The 19,833-nt window shown below is 42.9% G+C and overlaps 1 protein-coding gene and 1 pseudogene across 1 annotated transcript in view; both read right to left on the bottom strand.

Annotated features, from left to right (window-relative positions):
• SLC9A7 (solute carrier family 9 member A7) overlaps positions 1-19,833 on the bottom strand; it is a 66,645-nt gene that overhangs the window by 28,488 nt on the left and 18,324 nt on the right. The window contains 7 exon segments of the mRNA XM_033207528.1: positions 4,164-4,317; positions 9,977-10,088; positions 12,402-12,515; positions 12,609-12,697; positions 14,894-14,989; positions 17,197-17,378; positions 17,749-17,854. Coding sequence (XP_033063419.1) covers positions 4,164-4,317; positions 9,977-10,088; positions 12,402-12,515; positions 12,609-12,697; positions 14,894-14,989; positions 17,197-17,378; positions 17,749-17,854 — 853 coding nt within the window.
• Positions 7,538-8,745, bottom strand: LOC117081436 (annotated as a pseudogene).

Genomic DNA, 19,833 nt, shown 5'->3' with positions numbered 1-19,833 from the left:
CTCAGCCTCCCAAGTAGCTGGGACTACAGGCGCCTGCCACCATGCCCGGCTAATTTTTTGTATTTTTAGTAGAGATGGGGTTTCACCATGTTAGTCAGGCTTGTCTCGAACTCCTGACCTTGTGATCCGCCTGCCTCGGCCTCCCAAAGTGCTGGGATTACAGGTGTGAGCCACCGTACCCGGCAAATGCTTTCCTCTTAAGATCAGAAAAAGATGAGAACGTCCATTTATACCACTCTTATTCTACACAGTAGTGAAAATCCTAACCAGAGCAATAAGGCAAGAAAAGGAAACAAAAGGTACACTGGTTGAAAAGGAAAAAAAAAAAACTGTCGTTATTTACAAATAACATGATGGTCTATATGGTCTATGCAGAAAATTCCAAAGAATCTACCAAAAAAAAAAAAAAAAAAAAAGGACCAAAACCCTTTCAGAACTAAAGAACTAATAAGTGGGTTCAGCAGTAAGGTGACAGGATACAAGTTCTAACAAAACATGTACAGGCCTTGGGTGCTGAAAACTGCAAAAGTCAAATGAAAGAAACCAAAGAAGATGTAAATAAATGGAGAAATACATCATGTTCATGGATTGGAAGACTCAACAAAATAAAGATGTCAATCTCCCCAAAAATTAATGTAAAGGTTTAACATAATTCCTATGAAAGACCCAGCAAGATTTTTTTTTACATGTAGACAAATGTGTTCTAAAATTTATGTGGAAAGGAAGTAGAATAGCCACAACAATAAAGTAGGAGGAATCACTCTAACTGATACTAAGTTTACTGTATAACTATAGTCATCAAGACAGTATGGTCTTGGAATGATAGACACATAAACCAATAGAGCAGTGCAGAAAGACAACCCCATGCATACAGACAACTGATTTTTGACAAAGAAGCAAAATTAATTCAATGGAGTAAGGATAGTCTTTTCAACATATGTTAGAACAACTGGATAGCCATTGGCAAAAAAAAAACCTCAACCTAAACCTCACATCTTATACAAAAATTAACTCAAAATGGATCACAGACTTAAATGTACAGTGTAAAACTAAAAAGCTTTTAGAAGATAACCCAGAAGAAATCTTCAGGCCTAAGGCTTGGTGGAGTCCTTAGACGTGATACAAATGCATGACCCATAAAAGAAAAAAAAATTTATAAATTATAAATTAAAACTTCTGCTCTATGAAAGACCCTATTAAAATGATTAAAAGACAAGCGCCGGGTGCGGTGGCTCACTCCTGTAATCCCAGCACTTTGGGAGGCCAAGGTGGGTGGATCACAAGGTCAGGAGATTGAGACCATCCTGGCTAACACGGTGAAACCCCATCTCTACTAAAAATACAAAAAATTAGCCAGGCATGGTGGCGGGCGCCTGCAGTCCCAGCTACTTAGGAGGCTGAGGCAGGAGAATGGTGTGAACCCGGGAGGTGGAGCTTGCAGTGAGCCGGGAAGGTGCCACTGCACTCCAGCCTGGGAGACAGAGTGAGACTCCGTCTCAAAAAAAAAAAAAAAAAAAAAAGACAAGCTACACACTGGGAAAAAATATTTGCAAACCATGTATCTGACAAAAGACTACAGTCTCGAATAACGAACTCTAAAAACTCAACAAAGAAACAAACAATCCAATTAAAAATGGACAAAAGACTTGAACAGATACTTCACCAAAGACATATGAATGGTAAACACATGAAGTGGTGTTTAATATAATTATCTATGAGAGAAATGCAAATTAAGACCACAATGAGATATTCCCACATACCTACTGGAACAGCTGAAATGAAAAACACTGACAATACCAAACGCTAGGGAGGATGCTGAGAAACTGGATCCCTCATACACTGCTGGTGGGAATGTACAATGGTACAGCCACTCTGGAAAACAGTTGGCAGTTTCTTATAAAACTAAACACACGTTTACTATCCAACCCAGAAGGCACACTCCTGGGCATCTGTCTTGGAGAGGTGAAAACTTATGCCCATGCAAAAACCTACAGAAGAATATTCACAGTGGCTTTATTTTTAATAGCCCAAAACTTGAAACTATCCAAATGTCCTTCGAGGGGTAAATGGTTAAACAAACTCTGGTACATCCAGAGTTTGGCTGGAGCCACTAATTAGGCAGCAGGGACCAGAGGAGGAATGTGACAGGCCCACCTTGGAATACTACTCTGCAATAAAACAGAACAAACTTGATACATGAACAACCTACATGGATCTCCAAGGCAGTTACAAGAGCAAAATGTCAAAAGTCAACTCTCTACTCTCAATGGAAAATTATTTGGTCCCGTATATGTTTGAGGGGAAGGGTAGAAAAGGATTTACAAAATAGCATGAAAAACAAACATGATTTAATGAGGCTCTGAGCATCCAGAGCATCTACTAGGTGACCAGACAAACAGGAGCAGGAAGTAATCTCAGAGGTCACCAAATGCAAAGATTCTCAACTGTGTGCAGGGTAAACCTTTTTTCTTGCCCTAATTCTGCTACATAGAACAAAGATGGTACCATCTTATGTCTTAAGTTTAAAAGTAAGAGACTGTAAATTTTCTTTAGGTTTATATTCTCAAAGATGGATTCTTTTCCTTAATCCAACCCTTGAGATTCATGCCAGGTAATTGAAATTCTAACCTTCCCAAATTTTATAACTCTTCTTTACAGGCAGTATAGCACAGTGGTTAAGAGTGTGGACTTTCTGGTATGAGCGCCTAGGTTCAAATCCTAGCTTGTCCACTTAAAGCTCTGTGACCTTGGGCAAATTTCTGCTTTGTGCCTCAGTTTTCCCAACTCTAAAATTGAGATAATAGTCCTATCTCCCTTGTAAGAATGTTATGAGAATTATCTTAATATATGCATGGTGTCTGGAACAATGCCTGCAACATAAGTGTTACTTATTATTATGACCAACACTGATAAACCCCATATTGGTTCTGCAGACCCACCTGGATCTCAGGCAGGGATACACTAGCCCAGAAATGGTGAAGCTGGCAGTGGAAGTGGCAGTGGCTGGCGGCAGAAGTGGCAGCCCAGGAATCTCTGCCTAACATCTATACGAAAACTCCAGATACAGGAGATGATTCTCTCAAATTTTAGTTTCTTCCCCCCAACTCCAAGGATGACTGGGAGATCTCTGTTCATTTTCTCTCCTCCAAGGTATGTACGCTGTGCAGCTGTCTCGGGCATTCTACAGTCTAGAGAATACAAACTAAAAAAGCCAGCAGAGAAAGAAAAACCATTGCCACCGTATGGCTTTTCAAAGAAGTTTTCTTCACATCTTTGCACTACCCAAGTCTTGTTGTTCCGGAACACGGTCACCCTGTGCAGACCTGAAATTGTGGCAAGTGGCCAGAGCACATCCAGTGATGTGCAGCACAACACTTAGAGCTGAAGTGCCCTTGAGATCACCTGGCAGAGCATCTTCACTCAACGCTGAGGAAACCTGAGGCCCAAACACATGAGAGGCTTGTCTTTAATTCAAGCCAGAGTTGGGCTGTGAGTCTCTTGAACCCTATTTCCAATGACCTCTTTACCATAAGATGCTGGAGCTCACAAACACAATTTGGAATTCAAGCGTTCTTGAAAAAGTCAAAGTCGTATCAGTGCTCCTTCTGTCCTGACACAGCTACAAAGCCACAGGCAGAGGACGTCCATGAAACTGCAACAGGTGAGGGTTACCCAGGAAATGTCACCTCTTTTGTACACTCAAGCAAGAAGAGACAGCATACAGCTTCATGCTAAAATAAAACTCTAACTGCCTCTATATCTGGCTGGTGAGCTTGTTCTTCAGAGTCTGGATTTCATTTCAAAGGAACATGAAATACTGGACTCTGCCAGGGGCTCTTGGTCTATTTTCTGTCCCGCAGCTTTAAGACTTTTTAAATTTTTGCTCTAATGTCACTGTTCTAGCAAGATCCAGGCACTTCTCATTCTTTGTATGTTTGCACTGACAAAAATTTTTACTGACTACATTTTTTTCTCCTGGAAAACCCCATACTCCAAACTTTTACTTATTGTTTTAAAAAAAATTGTTAATCCCTCCTCACAAACAAAACCAAAGACTGTAAAAGGCTTCCATGAACTAAAGTAGCACACCCTGCACAGGTTGTTGAACATTCTCAGAAACAGTGACAACTGACATACTCAATTAGCCTTGGTTCCAAACCAACCTGATATTAAGCCATGACAACATGGGTGTTGTGCCTCCTCCAATGATCCAGACGGTGAAGAACACGATGAGAAGGGTGGTCGTGAACATCATCTGGCGAGCATAGGATGCCGTGTCACGGATGGCCAACGCAAATGCCATTGCTCCCCTGAGGCCTGCAGGGACCAAAGAAGATCTGCTTATAAGAATTAAATGACAATGTTGTCTCAAAATCCACTGCTGCCATTTGGGGCTAATAAACTCTATTCATTCATGCTTCAGGGGCCAAGTTGTCTTACTCAGAAAGAAGAACCTTAAAGGCATGATTTTCTTTTATTTGATGCTGTCTTTTGCAAAACTCCCAAACACAATGAAAAAGCATCGTACTGCTTTGTACAGCACTTTTTCAGAATAATAACACTCCTATTACTTAAATGATTCTCCTGCTAGTAACATGAAGTAAAAATAAATATAAATAAGTAATAATAATATAAGCTAAAACTGTGATCCCAACACAACCCAAGCACCACACAGTCAATATAAACTTAAAAAACAGGCTAGGTACAAGTATTCAAATTTGTGAAACACAGTTCAGCATTTCCTTAGCAAAAGGGGAAACCACACAGAGAAGTGAAAATATAACCCAATCTACATCAGGGGTGGTCAACGCTTTCTGTAACTGGCCAGATATTAAAGATTTTAGGTTTTGTGGGCCAAGAGGCAAAATCAAGAATATTATGTGGGTACTTAGATCAAAGAGACGAACATTTCCACAAATGTTTATTATCAAAAATCAATAATAATAATTGAGGCCACTTTGTTGTAATACAGGTCTAATAACGAAAAGAGAGAAATTCTTCCTGGAGGGGATATTTTGCTTAACTGTTGTTTCAAAGTCAGTGTTGTCTAGCATCAAATAGAGTGCAAACATTCATCTGTATAAGACATTCTTAGCTCATGGGCTATGTGAAGACAGGCAGTGGCCAGATTTGGCCCAGGGGTTGTAGTTTGCTGATACTTGATCTGCATTATGGATTTTAAGATTAATACCATCAGTTTAATGTTTTGGAGTTCATCTTTCTAAGCTCTTTCGTTCCTTTCCCATATCATGCTCATAATTATTTTATAGTAAAGACTGAATCTGGCTGGGTGTGGTGGCTCACGCCTATAATCCCAGCATTTTGGGAGGCAAAGGTGGGCAGATCACCTGAGGTCAGGAGTTTGAGACCAGCCTGGCCAACATGGTGAAACACTATCTCTACCAAAACTACAAAAATTAGCCAGGCATGATGGCATGTGCCTGTAGTTCCCTGCTAATGGGGAGGCTGAGGTGGGAGAATCACTTGAATCCTGGAGGCAGAGGTTGCAGTGAGCTGACACGGTGCCACTGCACTCCAGCCTGGAGGACAGAGTGAGGCTGTGTCTCAAAAAAAAAAAAAAAAGAAAGAAAAAAAGAAAAAAAAAAAAGACTGACTCTACAGTCTTTATATCTACTATTAATTTTTATTCACCATGGGGAAGACTGTGTATAACATGCGAGAGAATGAAAAGTTAGACTTACTATATCTCTTTGTACATTTTTCTACTTTTCGCAATTTCACAATTATTAATATATGTAATCTGAGCACTTCACTACAATTCACTAAAGAAGAGTGTCATCAATAAAAGTTACACTGAAAACAAAGTTGATGTTTTCTAGTAATCTGTTCTAGTGAAATATTTATACACATCTAGGTCACCCTACAGCCAGCCAGCTATGTCAAGGGTCAACATTTAAGCCTCTCAAGGGATGCTGACTCAAAGAAGAAAACTTGGGCATCAGAGAGAGACCACGCAGAATACATTTTTCTTAATTTCATTAGGTAGGCATGGTAAGCAATATGAAAGTGAGACCTCAGGTATTTCATAGCCTTGATGAATGAGTTCCTTTTGATAGGCAGATTTCTCCCAGCATAAAATGTCTTTTATTGGAGATATCATTAAACAGCACTGTACACTTCTCAGCTTTTTAGTACAGAAGCCAATGAGCATATTTAAGTTGACCTAGATGACAGGATTAGCTCCAACTAATCTTCCTCTTGTCCACTGGCATATTCCTAATATGTACATAGAAGCTTATCACCGTCCTCTTCACCAAGCTCTGAATGTGTCCCTGCTGCTCTTGAGTGAAGCTCAAACTCTTTGGCACAGCACTGGAGCTTCTCTGAGGTCTCCACTCTACAGTGGTGGTTCTCAAAGTGTGGTTTTCAAACCAGCAGCAGCGGCAGCTCAGAAATGTTAGAAGAGCCCACTCCATATCCCCAGAATCAGACAGTGAGGCCCAGCAACCTGTGCTTTAACAAGCCCAATGGGCAATTCTGACGTAACCTAAAGGGTGAAAATTATGAGTTTAGATACAATTCTCCTTTCCAACCTCACCTTTTTTTTTTTTTTTCCTTTTTTCTTGCATATCATTCCTTTCTTATACTGATTTGGAAAAAAGATTTAGTACAGTTATGCTCAAAATGAGTACCGGGCCCATGTGGCAGGGCCAAGTAACTAAAACATGATTCAGAAAACAGGCAGTGAAAGACACACTTGGACATGATCAAGAGGCATTTCACTGCCACGAAACAAGGCGGGGCAGGGATTCTAAAACACACAGCAGGAGGCACTCCTACCCCTTTCAAGTCAAGGAGCTTGTGCTATATTGGTATAAGGAATGGTTTATTTTCTGATGATCACATGTGGGATTATTTCAACTGCCACTAGAAACCCCACAAGGACTTTCGTTTCGTATTATTTATATACTTCGTTTTTGTAAAATAAATGCAACAGAAACTTAATTCAGGATTGATCCCACCCATCAAGTAGAGCCGGCCCCTCTGGGGTCAGGAAGGAAACCGTTTTTTTGTTTTTTGTTTTTTGTTTTTATATCACCATGCCGGTTATATTCATCTTCCACTGGAATGACTAGAGCCCTCCAGGCAGTGGCCTGACTACAGAAGAACACAGGACTGGCTCCTGGGGGCAAACAGGCTCTCTTGCTTCTCCTCATTGGCCGTGCCTTAGCATGGTTCCTTCCTATCTCCTACTCAAGCAGGTCCTTAGTACACAAAGCCCTGGTAAAAACCCAAGTCACTACCTCTCAACTCTTTTGGATAAGGGGAGTTTTCCCTGGGCTTGGACTGAGAAGCCATGCCCTCCCTGGAGGTGCTATCTTGACTAGATTGTGTGAAGACAGTGGGTGCAGGAGAAAAATGGCTGAAATGAAAAATGGGAGTCACTGGTACCCATCTGCAGCTACAACTTCAGATGCCTACAGACGTGGTCAGTGTGACATGTGCAGTGGGGAGGGACAGAGAAAGGGATGGGCAAGGGGGGTGTTCCCAGGGAAAGTAGTCTATCCGCTGGCCTTTACCTCTTCACTTTGCCCTGGGCAGCCACAGCTTCCATGGCTTTACACACGGTCTCTTCATCCCCCAGGAACTGCATGCGCCTGATGTGCTTCAAGTTCTTGTCCAATTCATAGACAACGGGAATAGCAGTGGGCAGGTTCCTCTCTGCAGAGAGACCTCCAGATGCTTGACAATGCCGGGGAGGCTGTTGCCATGGGCTGTAATCAGTACCCATTTCCCCTCCTTAATCTGGGGAACTATTTCTTCATTCCAAAGGGGCAGAGATCTGGCAGAAGTGTCGTCCTTCAGACCCTCACAAGAGGGTAGCTGATCTTCAGTGAGGTCTACATACCTGCGATCTTTACTGGTGCTGCTGTAGAAGGGATGATTGGGCTCTATGAGAGGTGGCGGGACATCACAGGAGCGCCTCCAGATCTTTACCATGGTTGGCAGCAGTTTCTGCTTTATGGAGGTCGGTCAGAAGCCCAGAGTGCCACTCATTAAGATGCCAAGTCCTCACTACGGCCTGCCATATCAGGTCAGTGGCATCTGGCACTGTCCAGAGGACCCAGATTGCTCTCTTCTGCACTGAGGTGAAGCAGATGTTGAACTTATAGCCAGCATCTTACAGTGCCTGTCTACCTCACTTCACCTCCTTGTGGCCCCCAGGCTCAGGGAGGTGTCCTTCTAGCCACTGAAGCAGTTCTCCAGGTTCCAGGCACTCTCCCCGTGCCAGATCAGCAACAGCTTGTAGGCGGCAATGGTGGTCAACCTCACCCTCTTTCTGAATTATTCCATGTATCTGACATTTAAACCAGACTGCTGCCCTTCCCTAAACAAGCCAGGCATGACAATGCTTTTCTGCCTTCCCAAACTGCTGCCTCCTGAAATTCCATTCTTCCAAGCCTAGCTAAAAGGCCACTCCCTTAGTGAAGATGGCCCTGAGCCATTCTCTTCTTGTCCACGTTTCTTTCAGACCTCTTTTGTGCAATTCACCAACCTCTCTCGGAAGAAAATTAACTCTTTGTCTACCTGCCTCCCCCCAGCAGACTGTCAGCTCCGTGAAGGAGGCTGGTCTTTGCATCCTCCACAACCTAAAGCTGTGGCTTATGAAAAGAGGATGCTCTGGCCGGGCGCGGTGGCTCAAGCCTGTAATCCCAGCACTTTGGGAGGCCAAGATGGGCGGATCATGAGGTCAGGAGATCCAGACCATCCTGGCTAACACGGTGAAACCCCGTCTCTACTAAAAAATACAAAAAACTAGCCGGGCGAGGTGGCGGGCGCCTGTAGTCCCAGCTACTCGGGAGGCTGAAGCAGGAGAATGGCATAAACCCGGGAGGCGGAGCTTGCAGTGAGCCGAGATCCGGCCACTGCACTCCAGCCTGGGCGACAGAGCGAGACTCCGTCTCAAAAAAAAAAAAAAAGAAAAGAAAAGAGGATGCTCAATAAATGTTTGTCAGAGTAAAAGGAAATCATCTTAGAGGACTGTACCTGTATCCTGTATCTAAGTTCAGAGGCAAGCTAGTGTGAGACAAAATGACTGCTTTATGAGCAGTGCCTGTTGGTTTGATTTCACTATGACTCTGTGAGCCCCCCAATAACTACTGCATGGCAGTAATGGTGGCTGCAACTCACTCTCTGTCTTAAGGACAGAGGTGCCTTTAAGGGTCACAGTAGCCTTTTGCAACTAACTTCTCCTCCCTCTGTTCTGCAGAAATGCTCTAACTTGGGTCTCATTTATATAAAGCTGACGCTTACCACCCCCACTGCATCATCCACTCATGCCAGTTGCTCTCTCCTTACTCTACTTCCACAGCTTTCTTTATTGTCCTTTGTCCCCTCAGTGGCTTCTCCAGACTTCTGAGCTTTACAGGGAAAAGGGGGGGCATGCGGGAGACAGTGTCAATTCAGCAGGATGATCACAGCTATTAAATTCCAGTGTTGAGTCCCCCTTGCTTACATGAGTGTATTTTATTTCTTTTGCTCCACAGAAAGTTAGAGCTGGGGGACCTCAGCTAATTAGTTCAATTTCATTATTTTACAAGAGAGGATACTGCAGCTGGGAGGTGCTGAGTGACTTGGCCAGTGCTCTTTCTCATCAGGAGCTCTTTTCCTTCTAATTCTAGACCTGGCGCCCTTCAGGAAGCTTAAGGGTTATGAAGATCTTCTAGAAAACAATCAAGTACTTTAAACACCGTATCTCCAGGTCCCTTGAGTGTAGTGATGAAATAGAAATGCAAATAATTTAGGGAAGAACATTCACATTTGGTAGTATGGTTTGCAAAATCAACACTAATTCAGTTGAACATGTACATCTGTCTATTCCTCATTGCAGGGGATACAAACGGACTAGAAACTTGAATGCTTGCCTTTTTATGAACCTTATCAATTATATTTTAGTCATATTCTTGTTACCTGCTGAATAAAACTCATTTTCTTTACACTTACGCCTTTTTACCTGAAAACATCATCATGTGTTGAAAATTCCAGCCAATCTTATGCCTTCTGCCCAAGTTGAGGAAGAAGGAAAGCGGGTAGATGTGCGCGGCTCTGCCCAGGAAGATGGCAACCTGACCACAGGTGGAGGTTAAGGGCCCAACAGTTTCCAGAATGGCATTCCACACAGCCTCCGGCTGAGCAGGGAATTTTAGGAATGCTGTGACGCCTCATTATAGTCCAGAGAGCTGCCCAAAGAAGCCCGGCTGTCTAGTTTCCCTCAGACAAGTTTCTCAGCAACAAAATGGGAGTAGTTTGGCTAAGCTTCCCCACCTCCTGATTCATAGAGATCATTTCTAGCTTGTTAAACACACTGTTGTAACTTCTTGATTTAATTCAACTGGTATCTATCTATCTATCTATCTATCTATCTATCTATCTATCTAAATCTATCTAAAAAGGAGTCCAGAATAAGCTAAAGTACCACGGCAGGAGAGGGCAGTTGAGAGAAGCAAACAGTGTGTGTTGGACTCTACTAAAAGAAAAGGCACTAGAAGAAAAAAATTGCTAATCCTGCAGTCAAACGATACAGAAAAAGTTTGCTGGATAAGCGCTCGCAGGCTTCATTTGCAAGTAAACATCAGAGATTTTAATGGCCAGAAAGAGCCTGCAAATAAGAGGTGGGGAAATTTAAAATATTCATAACACTAAAAGACATTCAGATCACTCACAGGAATGAACCCAGGGAGATATTTCTCTACCTAAGTAGCTAAAATGTCTTTTGGAGATGTAAGAAATGGAAAAGGAGGGTGGAAAAGGAACTCTGTTGTGGAAACCAAAGAATTCAGGGAAACTGGTCCTTTGTCACTTCTGAGTTTAGAACAGTGCTCAGCTGAGAGAGCTGCACACTCCCCTGGTCAGAGAAGGGAACGTCTGTGGGAGCCAGAGGAACAGGGAGCTTCCGTTTTGGCAAAACACCAGCTGCAGGAGCTGCAGCTGTTTCAGACAGAAGCCAGGGCGGAACTATCTTCTCTGTCTCCTGCAGGGTAAAGCACTGCCTGTTTTTCTTCCGTTTTCTTTCTGTTTTGTTTTAAGCAGAAAGAACGAGGTAATGCTTACAAAGTACATTCTATCCCAGAAGAGAAGCAAAAGTCCTTAAGTGGTAAGCAGCAGTTAGGATCTGCAGAGGACTGGCTTGGCCTCTGCCAGGCCCTCATCTGTAAACAGGGCTGTGCTCTCACTATCTCTCACAGGGTGTCATGCTAGGAATACAAATCAAAACACATGCAAGGTCTTTCTCAACAAAGAATACAAACACTGGTCTTGCAGATTTTTAGCTATTAGTCTGGTAAGCATGGAAATCCAAGAAATGAGCCACCGGTTTCAGCGTAGGAGGCTCTCATACTAGAAGGATTCCAGTATTGCATTAGGCCACTGTCACTGTCCAGCAGCTTGGTGAGTGTCAGTCATTCCTGCACAATAAATTAAGCCCAGAGAGAAAAACACTCCTTTTTTGCCAGCATTCCAAAATCTAAGGATAATCATGAGGCCTCAGAAAAGGCAAATGTGAATGTCCAGCAATAGGGGACTGCGCTCAGTATCTTGAAATCAAGCCCCAGAAAAGTTCGCTTTAATAAAAACGTAGTATCTGAGGCCAAGTGAGCAAAACCCTCAGCTGTCCATCCACTGCTAGGCACATGAGAGAAGCCAATCCCGCAAACTATGTCTCTTTTCCAGAAACTGCATTTACAATGGGCCCAGACCAAGGAACCAAGTATTTTTCTATTTTATCTTTTCTTCCCCTGTTTTTTTTTTTTTTTTTTTTTCTTCTCCTTTTTTTGGTGGGGGTGGGGAGAAAGAGTCTTCCACCATGATCTGCAGCAGCAGGAAGCTTGAGAAAAAGTAGGGTCACTGCCTGCAAACAACCCTGGGCAGTGTGAGGAAGGGCTGCCCATACTGTGGATGTAGTCATGAGCAAGAGGAGAACCTTTGGTCATCCAAATCAGGGCACCTCCTGGGTTGGAATTCATACAGCAATGAAATGTCAAAAATAACACTGGAGACTGACATGGTTGCTGACTTTTAGATTCACCCAGAAGGGCACTTGACAACACAAACTATCACCTGCTGAGCACCAGTTTAACAGAAAGGCCATCTTACACAGAAAAGGCCGAAAGGATGATCTTGGAATACATGCAGTCCTTTAAGTCAAATACACTTAGCGTTATGAAATGCCACTTAAGCCTTCTTTTATTCATCATAAAAACGCTGTGAACTAGCATGGACTTGGTCACCTACCCAAAACAGAAATAGTAATTATTATTTTATGATATTTTATATGATTATATTATTGTTATTTTATATTATTATTATGACTATTATTACTATAGCTTCTCCAACAGTGGTTGTCTCTGCATGTAGAAAATGGTGGAATAAGAAAAGGATACAAAAGCGCCAATGATGAAAATGGGGCTGAAAACGTGCTTCTGGAAGGTAAACAGTGCCAGGCCCATGTAGGAGAAGATGAAGTTCTCTGCCAGGAAATGTAACACCTCAAAGAGCTGCACAGAGAAGGGAAAAGGAAGCTGTAAACCCTGCAGTTCCCCCTTCCCTGTGTTAACAAGCAACTCGTGAGTACCAAGCCTCTCTCTCACCTGCTTGGTTCGACTTCTTGATTCCACCGACAGATTGTTGTAGGTGTAATGAGCTTGTGTGATTCCACAGAAAAGGACAGCTACAACACCTGTTAACATCCCCCCAAAAAATCAATGGAAAATAAAGAGGCAGGGGAAAAGAAACCCTGCTGGAACAAAGGTTAAGGTAGGCAAGCCTAGCATATCCAACTGCCTGAATATTTCTGAAACGTTCCTATTGCTGGGTCGGGCACAGTGGCTCACACCTGTAATCCCAGCACTGCAGCAGGCCAAGGCAGGCAGATGGCTTGAGCCCAGGAGTTTGAGACCAGCCTGGGAAACATGGTAAAACCCCATTTCTACCAAAAATACAAAAAATTAGCGGGATGTGGTGATGTGGGCCTGTGGTCCCAGTTACTCGGGAGGCTGAGGTGAGAGGATCACTTGAGCCTGGGAGGTTGAGGCTGCAGTGAGCCCTGATCACACCTCTGCACTCCAGCCTGGGCAACAGGGGGAAACCTTTTCTCAAAAAAAAAAAAAAAAAAAAAAAGAAAAAGAAAAGAAAAGAAAAGTTTCCTATTACTACTGAACACTCCTACAACCCCTCACCTCATATCAACCTTTCTGTCTCCCAACCCTGCCTTCCTTCAAAGCCAAGTACCTCAACATCCTTCCTTGTTCCAGTTTTAATGGTATCTATTGCCTCCTCTAAACTCCTCCAACTACCATCTGTAGTTGGCATATAGCATTCATTCCCTCAAAGAGACTGTGAGAGCCCATCCAAATTTTTGTCATATTCCTCACTGTTTTGAGAATGAATGAACTGAATGTCAAACTAATGCTTTATATACATATATATTTTTTGAGACAAAGTGGATTATATATTATATATCCCTCAGTGGAGGGCAGTGGCATGATCTTGACTCACTGCAGCCTCTATCTCCAAGGCTCAAGTGATCCTCCCACCTCAGCCTCCTGAGTAGCTGGGACTACAGGTGCACACCACCACACTCAGCTAATTTTTGTATTTTTTTGTAGAGATGGGGTTTCTCCATCTTGCCAAGGCTGGTCTTGGACTCCTGAGCTCAAGGGATCCACCTGCCTTGGCCCCAAAATGTTGAGTTTAAATAGGCATGTGCCACCGTGTCTGGCCTATATTTTTTCACAGTCTAGGGCTTCAGACAAAACAGATCAAGAGTACCATTCCATTTATCCAAGCCCCGATCTTCTATATTTCTGGTTAATGGTAATCATTTTGTTGTGCGAGACAACTGACGCACCTGGGACCTTGCCTACACATTTACAGATAACTGTTAAATTTTAAGGAAGTGGAGCATTTTGTAATGCTGCATATAAAGATTTGCTACAGTATTTTGAAAGGGTGATAAAAGTACATCCTAAGTACTTGGATTATGTACAGTAACTGTACTTGAATTTTTTAATGGAAAAATTCAATGATTTTTAAAAACGAAAGAATGTGAAGAAGTAAAACCACATTTCACCACACTAATACTATGTGAAACTGACACCATAAAAATTTGATATTGAAAAAGAATGATTAAGTAGCCCAGAGACACAACAATGAAAAACTGTGTTCACATTCACCTGAGCAGATGCAAAATCACCCTTTAAAGGACACATATTTTGCTTGTCATTGCTACTGTTTGTAAAATAACATAGCAATCAAGAGAAATATACAAATAAAATTTTAATAGATTCTTTGCACCTTAACATCTACTTATAGTTAGAATGAGTACTCAAAAATGTAATTGACTTTGGAATGATAAACTTTATCATTAAAATCTACTTTTTCAGGCTAGGCATGGTGGCTCATGCCTGTAATCCCAGTGCTTTGGGAGGCTGAGGCAGGAGGATCACTTAAGGCCAGGAGTTTGAGACCAGCCTGGACAACATAGCAAACTCCATCTCTACAAAAAATAAAAAAATTAGCTGGGTGTGGTACGTGCCTGTAGTCTCAGCTAGTTAGGAGGGTGAAGGGGGAAGATCCCTTGAGCCTAGCAGTTCCAGGTTACAGTGAGCTATGATTGTGCTGCTGCACTCCAGCCTGGGTGACAGAGCAAGACCCCATCTCTAAAAAAATAAAATAAAATAAAATCTAGCTTTTTGGAAAGTAAACAATCCATTTAAGACAGAACACTAGCCTTGCTCAGCAATCCTTCATACGGGCACTTGCTGAACAGTTAAACTCCATGCAGTTGCTATCTAAGAATTCTTTGCTTCCTTCAAGTTCCCACAGGCCCCACTACAGTGAGGGGAAGGGTGGTGCAAGAGTAGAGAAAACCTACCTGTAAATCCGCAGGCTTCTGCCAAGAGAAACGTGCTCCAGGACATGAGGAAGAAGAGCGCTGTCTCCAGCAGGGGGAAGCAGTGTAGTTTGGTAACTTAGTAACGTTGGCATTCTGTCAAGGACCCTGTCTCCAAGTACATGTATCAGGCCACCAAGAACCATACTCCACTAGCCCAGGATCCCTCCCCAAAGGGCTAGCCTTTCCCTTCAACCTTTTTTTTTTCGGAGGCTCTAAAGCTGCTGGAGATTTCTTAAGTAATACAAATTAAGCTTTTCAGTGGAACACAAGTTTTGTAGGGTTTGGAGGAAGAAACAGTGAGATACTGTTCAATGGGTACAGAACTTCTGTTTGGGATGATGAAAAAATTCTGAAAGTAGACAGGGGGATGGCTACCTGACACTGTGAATGTACTTAATCCCCACGGAATTGTGCACTTAAAATGGTTAAATGACAAATCTCGTTAGCTATATTTTACCACAATTTTAAGAATTAATCACATAGGGCGCGTGGCTCATGCCTGTAATCCTAGCACTTTGGGAGGCCAAGGCGGGTGGATCACCTAAGGTCAGGAGTTCGAAACTAGTCTGGCCAACATATTGAAACCCCGTCTCTACTAAAAATACAAAAATTAGCCAGGTGTGGTGACATACATCTGTAATCCCAGCTATTCAGAAGGCTGAGAATCGACTGAACCCAGGAGGCAGAGGTTGCAGTGACCCGAGATCGCGCCACTGCACTCCAGCCTGGGCAACAGAGCGAGACTCTGTCAAAAAAAATATTATCATGTAATATACCAAAAGCCATTACATTTAAATGGTATATAAATTATATGTCAATAAGGTGGTTTTTTTGTTTTGTTTTGTTTTTTGTTTTTTTTTAAATAAATTCAGCTTTCTAGAGAAACTGGCAACTGGTTTTCTGTGCTCCTTGAATGGCCATGGTTCTGAGAGGCATGGTCATGACGTCAGGCTGGCTTGTTGGGTTGGTTCCAGCAGGGCTGTGAAGACAAGGCCTGTGAGACCCTGACCGCTGGGCACCACTGAGGCCACCTGAGTCCACAACAGGTGCCTAAGGAAGGCACAGGAAAGAAAGAAATGCACAATTCTTGAGGCAGCTACCAGGTGCTGGTGTCACCTTTTGGGACCAGAGATCCTTCTTGTAACAGTGCCATTCGACACAGGGCCAGCATAGAAGCGTCTCATGAGGGATTTCACTGAGCAATATATGTCTCCAGGGCATCAAAAGGGCCCTTGTGAAGAAAGCAATTTAAATCTGCTATCCAATGTGGTAGCTGAACACTTACAATGTGGCTACTCCAAATTGATATGTGTTGTAAGAGCAACACACACACCATATTTCTTTCTTTCTTCCTTTCTTTTTTTTGAGATGGAATTTCGCTCTGTTGCCCAAGCTGGAGTGCAATGGCATGGTCTGGGCTCACTGCAATCTCCACCTCCCAGGTTCAAGTGATTCACCTGCCTCAACCTCCTGATTAGCAGGGATTACAGGCGTGCACCACCACACCCAGCTAATTTTTGTATTTTTAGTAGAGACAGGGTTTCACCATGTTGGCCAAGCTGGTCTCGAACTCCTGACCTCAGGTGATCTGCCTGCCTTGGCCTCCCAAAGTGCTGGGATTACAGGTGTGAGCCACCACGCCTGGCACACATACCATATTTCAAAGGCTTGCCACAAAGATTGAACGTATAAAATCTCATTAATTATTTTTTATCATAATTTTGGGTTTTTTTCCATATTGATTACATGTTGGAATGATGTGGTTTACATTACATAGCACTGCCCACCAAAGAGGATATGATGCAGGACTCAGCACATCTGTAGAAGGGATGCCTGCTCTTTCCACATTTTGTTTTTTTAGTTTGTTTAAACTAAATCCCAGCCATCCTTTGCTTATGGAAGGCCACTAACTAGCTATCGCCACATAACACCATGTGGCCCAGAACAGCAGGTGGCAGCAGCTAGCTGGGGCTAAAGTACTTCCCAGCCAGTAGTCCCTAATTCCCAGCCACCTCCTGGCTCCTCAGCTCTTTTCGCCCCTCTAAAACTGATGCTCCAACTGGATCACAAGAAAGGGAGAGAAAAAGCAAAGGTGAAGACAGAGCGAAGTCTAGGCTTGTATTCCTAAACGTTTTTTCAGACTCTCAGCTAGGGACCTAACCGTCATGCTTCACCAAAGTGACATATTTCAGGAGCCATCACACCCCAGTGGAACAATCAATGTAAGATTCCAATTTGAAAGAACAGCTGAGAACTTTCTTTTCGAAAGTGTAATGCCACACACACATACCCAGGCCCTAACTGAAACTACAAAAAGGATATTAGAGCAGTCACAACACCAGTCACAGCTCCCATGGTAAAAGAGCCACTAAATATACCTAGAAAAATGCCAACTGACTTAAAAAAGGCAGCAGCATCAAAGGCATGAGTGTTCAGTCCTGCTGGCTGGTAGGCAACAATAGACCTGAAGTTTAAAAACAAGAGACAGTTTTAAAAGACTGCACTGGTTTTACACCATGGTACCTGAAAATATCGACAAACATAGGTATCTACATTTTGTCAAGCATTGGCCAGGGTAAATTCATTTAATTTAATTTGTGGCCAGCATTGCCCAGGGTAAATTCATTTAATTTAATCTGCAGCCACCATGTTACACTGGCGTCAGCATTCTGATTGCTGCTGGGCACACTAAGCAACATAATTTTATCCACAAAGCTGATAAATCTCATTTAGAAAAACACCCAATTCAATATGTAATACATTTCAGATGAATTTAGCCCAAAGCATACAGGAAACCAAGGTGTCTCTTCTCCAGGAGAAACACTGCTACTTACGAGGACAGTACAATGGCAACAGCATCATTTAGGACACTCTCTCCAAAAAGAAGTGCGTAAAGATCCACGTCTGCATGCAATTCATTAAATATTGCCAGCACAGTCACTGAAAAGTGAGCCAAAAGCACAGAAATTAGTTTTGGTTTCTGACCTTAAACCACTGATTACAGATTTATAGAGGCAATTTCTATCTTGGGTGGGACTGGGTGATTCAAGAGATAGCAAGGGAGTCAAAGACAGACTTGTCTATCTGTGGCAGAAATGAAAACGGCAATCTTCCTTATCTGAAGGAGCTTTGATATGATGCTTGAGTCTAATGACACCGCACCAAAACACTGTGCTTTCCACTGTGATCCCATCACCCTTTGAAAGTATCTGTTACAGAACTTCAAAAAATAATGACAATCAATGTGATTTGACTTCACCAGTGTGTTGAGATCTCTTTGATTTCTCTGGCTCAATAGAGCCAAGGTTAAAATAACAAAGTTATTATACAAATGATTAATGAGATTTTGGCCGGGCACGGTGGCTCGCGCTTGTAATTCCAGCACTTTGGGAGGCCGAGGCAGGTGGATCACCTGAGATTATGAGTTTGAGACCAGCCTGACCAACACAGTGAAATCCCGTCTCTACTAAAAATACAAAATTAGCCAGGCATGGTGGCACACGCCTGTAATCCCAGCTACTTGGGAGGCTGAGGCAAAAGAATCACTTGAACCCAGGAGGCGGAGGTTGCAGTGAGCCAAGATCGCGCCATTGCACTTCAGCCTGAGCAACAGGAGTGAAACTCCATCTCAAAAAAAAAGGCCGGGTGCGATGGCTCACGCCTGTAATCCCAGCACTTTGGGAAGCCAAGGCGGGCAGATCACTGAGGTTGCGATTTGAGACCAGCCTGACCAACATGGAGAAACCTCGTCTCTACTAAAAATACAAAATTAGCCGGGTGTGGTGGTGGGCGCCTGTAATCCCAGCTACTCCAGAGGCTGAGGTGGGAGAATCGCTTGAGCCCAGGAGGCAGAGGTTGTGGTGAGCCGAGACTGCGCCATTGCACTCCAGCCTGGGCAACAAGAGTGAAACTCCATCTCAAAAAAAAAAAAAAAAAAAAGATTAATTAGATTTTATAAATTCTATCTTTTTGCCAAGCCTTTGAAATATGGTGTGTGTGTTGCTTAAAATAATAATGACGGGGTAGGGGTGTGGGCAATATTGCCCCTGATTGAGAACCACCGCTCTAGATACATGCACAAGAGCTGTGTTCTCTCTCAACACTCATACCCAACTACCCTCTCTCAATGGTTTCTACCATAGGACTGCAAAAACTAAAAACCCACTTTCCCAGCTTCTCTTGCAGAAAGCATCACCTCTTCCTGTCAGGAAGAGGGCAGAGAGGCCAGATACCAACGCAGTCATCTTGCCTCCATGGGGCAACTGATGTGTGACTGAAACCCCAGAACAGTGCAGCAGAAAGACAGTGTAGTATTTTTTGATTGTAGTGGAAGCTGGGACATCAGCCCCAGTACTGCTACCCAAGATAAATATCTATTTGTTTAAGCAGGAATTAGCCAGGTTTTTCTGTTCTTTGCAGCCAAAAGCATTACTAATTGATACAATCAGAAAACCAAGCCAAATAAATGTTCAGTTTAGTGAGTTATTATAAGCCAACCAGTCTTGTAACCACCCCCCTGTTCAAGAAATGGAACTTTGTCAGTCCCTCATATGTCCCATCCCAGTCTGAAGCCTCTTCCTTCACTAAAGGGAACCACTAAACTAAATTTTATAGTCATCATTTTCTTGCCTTTCCCTATAATTTAATCACACAATACACATTCCCTGACGCTACCGTTTGGTTTTGCCAATTTTAAAAAATTTTATTTTTATTTTTATATTTTTTTGAGACAGGGTCTTGCTCTGTTGCCCAGGCTGGAGTATGGTGGTGTGATTATAGTTCACTGTAGCCTGGAACTCCGGGCTTAAGCAATCCCCGCTCCCTCAGCCTCCCAAGTAGATGGGACCACAGATGCATAGCACACCTGGCCTAAAAGCATAATTAATAATAATAACAATAAATGCTTACATAGCATTGAT

The sequence above is a fragment of the Trachypithecus francoisi genome, unplaced genomic scaffold (genome assembly GCF_009764315.1).
Source record: "Trachypithecus francoisi isolate TF-2019V2 unplaced genomic scaffold, Tfra_2.0 Contig00245, whole genome shotgun sequence".
NCBI classification, from domain to species: domain Eukaryota; kingdom Metazoa; phylum Chordata; class Mammalia; order Primates; family Cercopithecidae; genus Trachypithecus; species Trachypithecus francoisi.
Note: the sequence above shows the minus strand (reverse complement) of the source record. Positions and strands in the feature narration are given on the sequence as shown.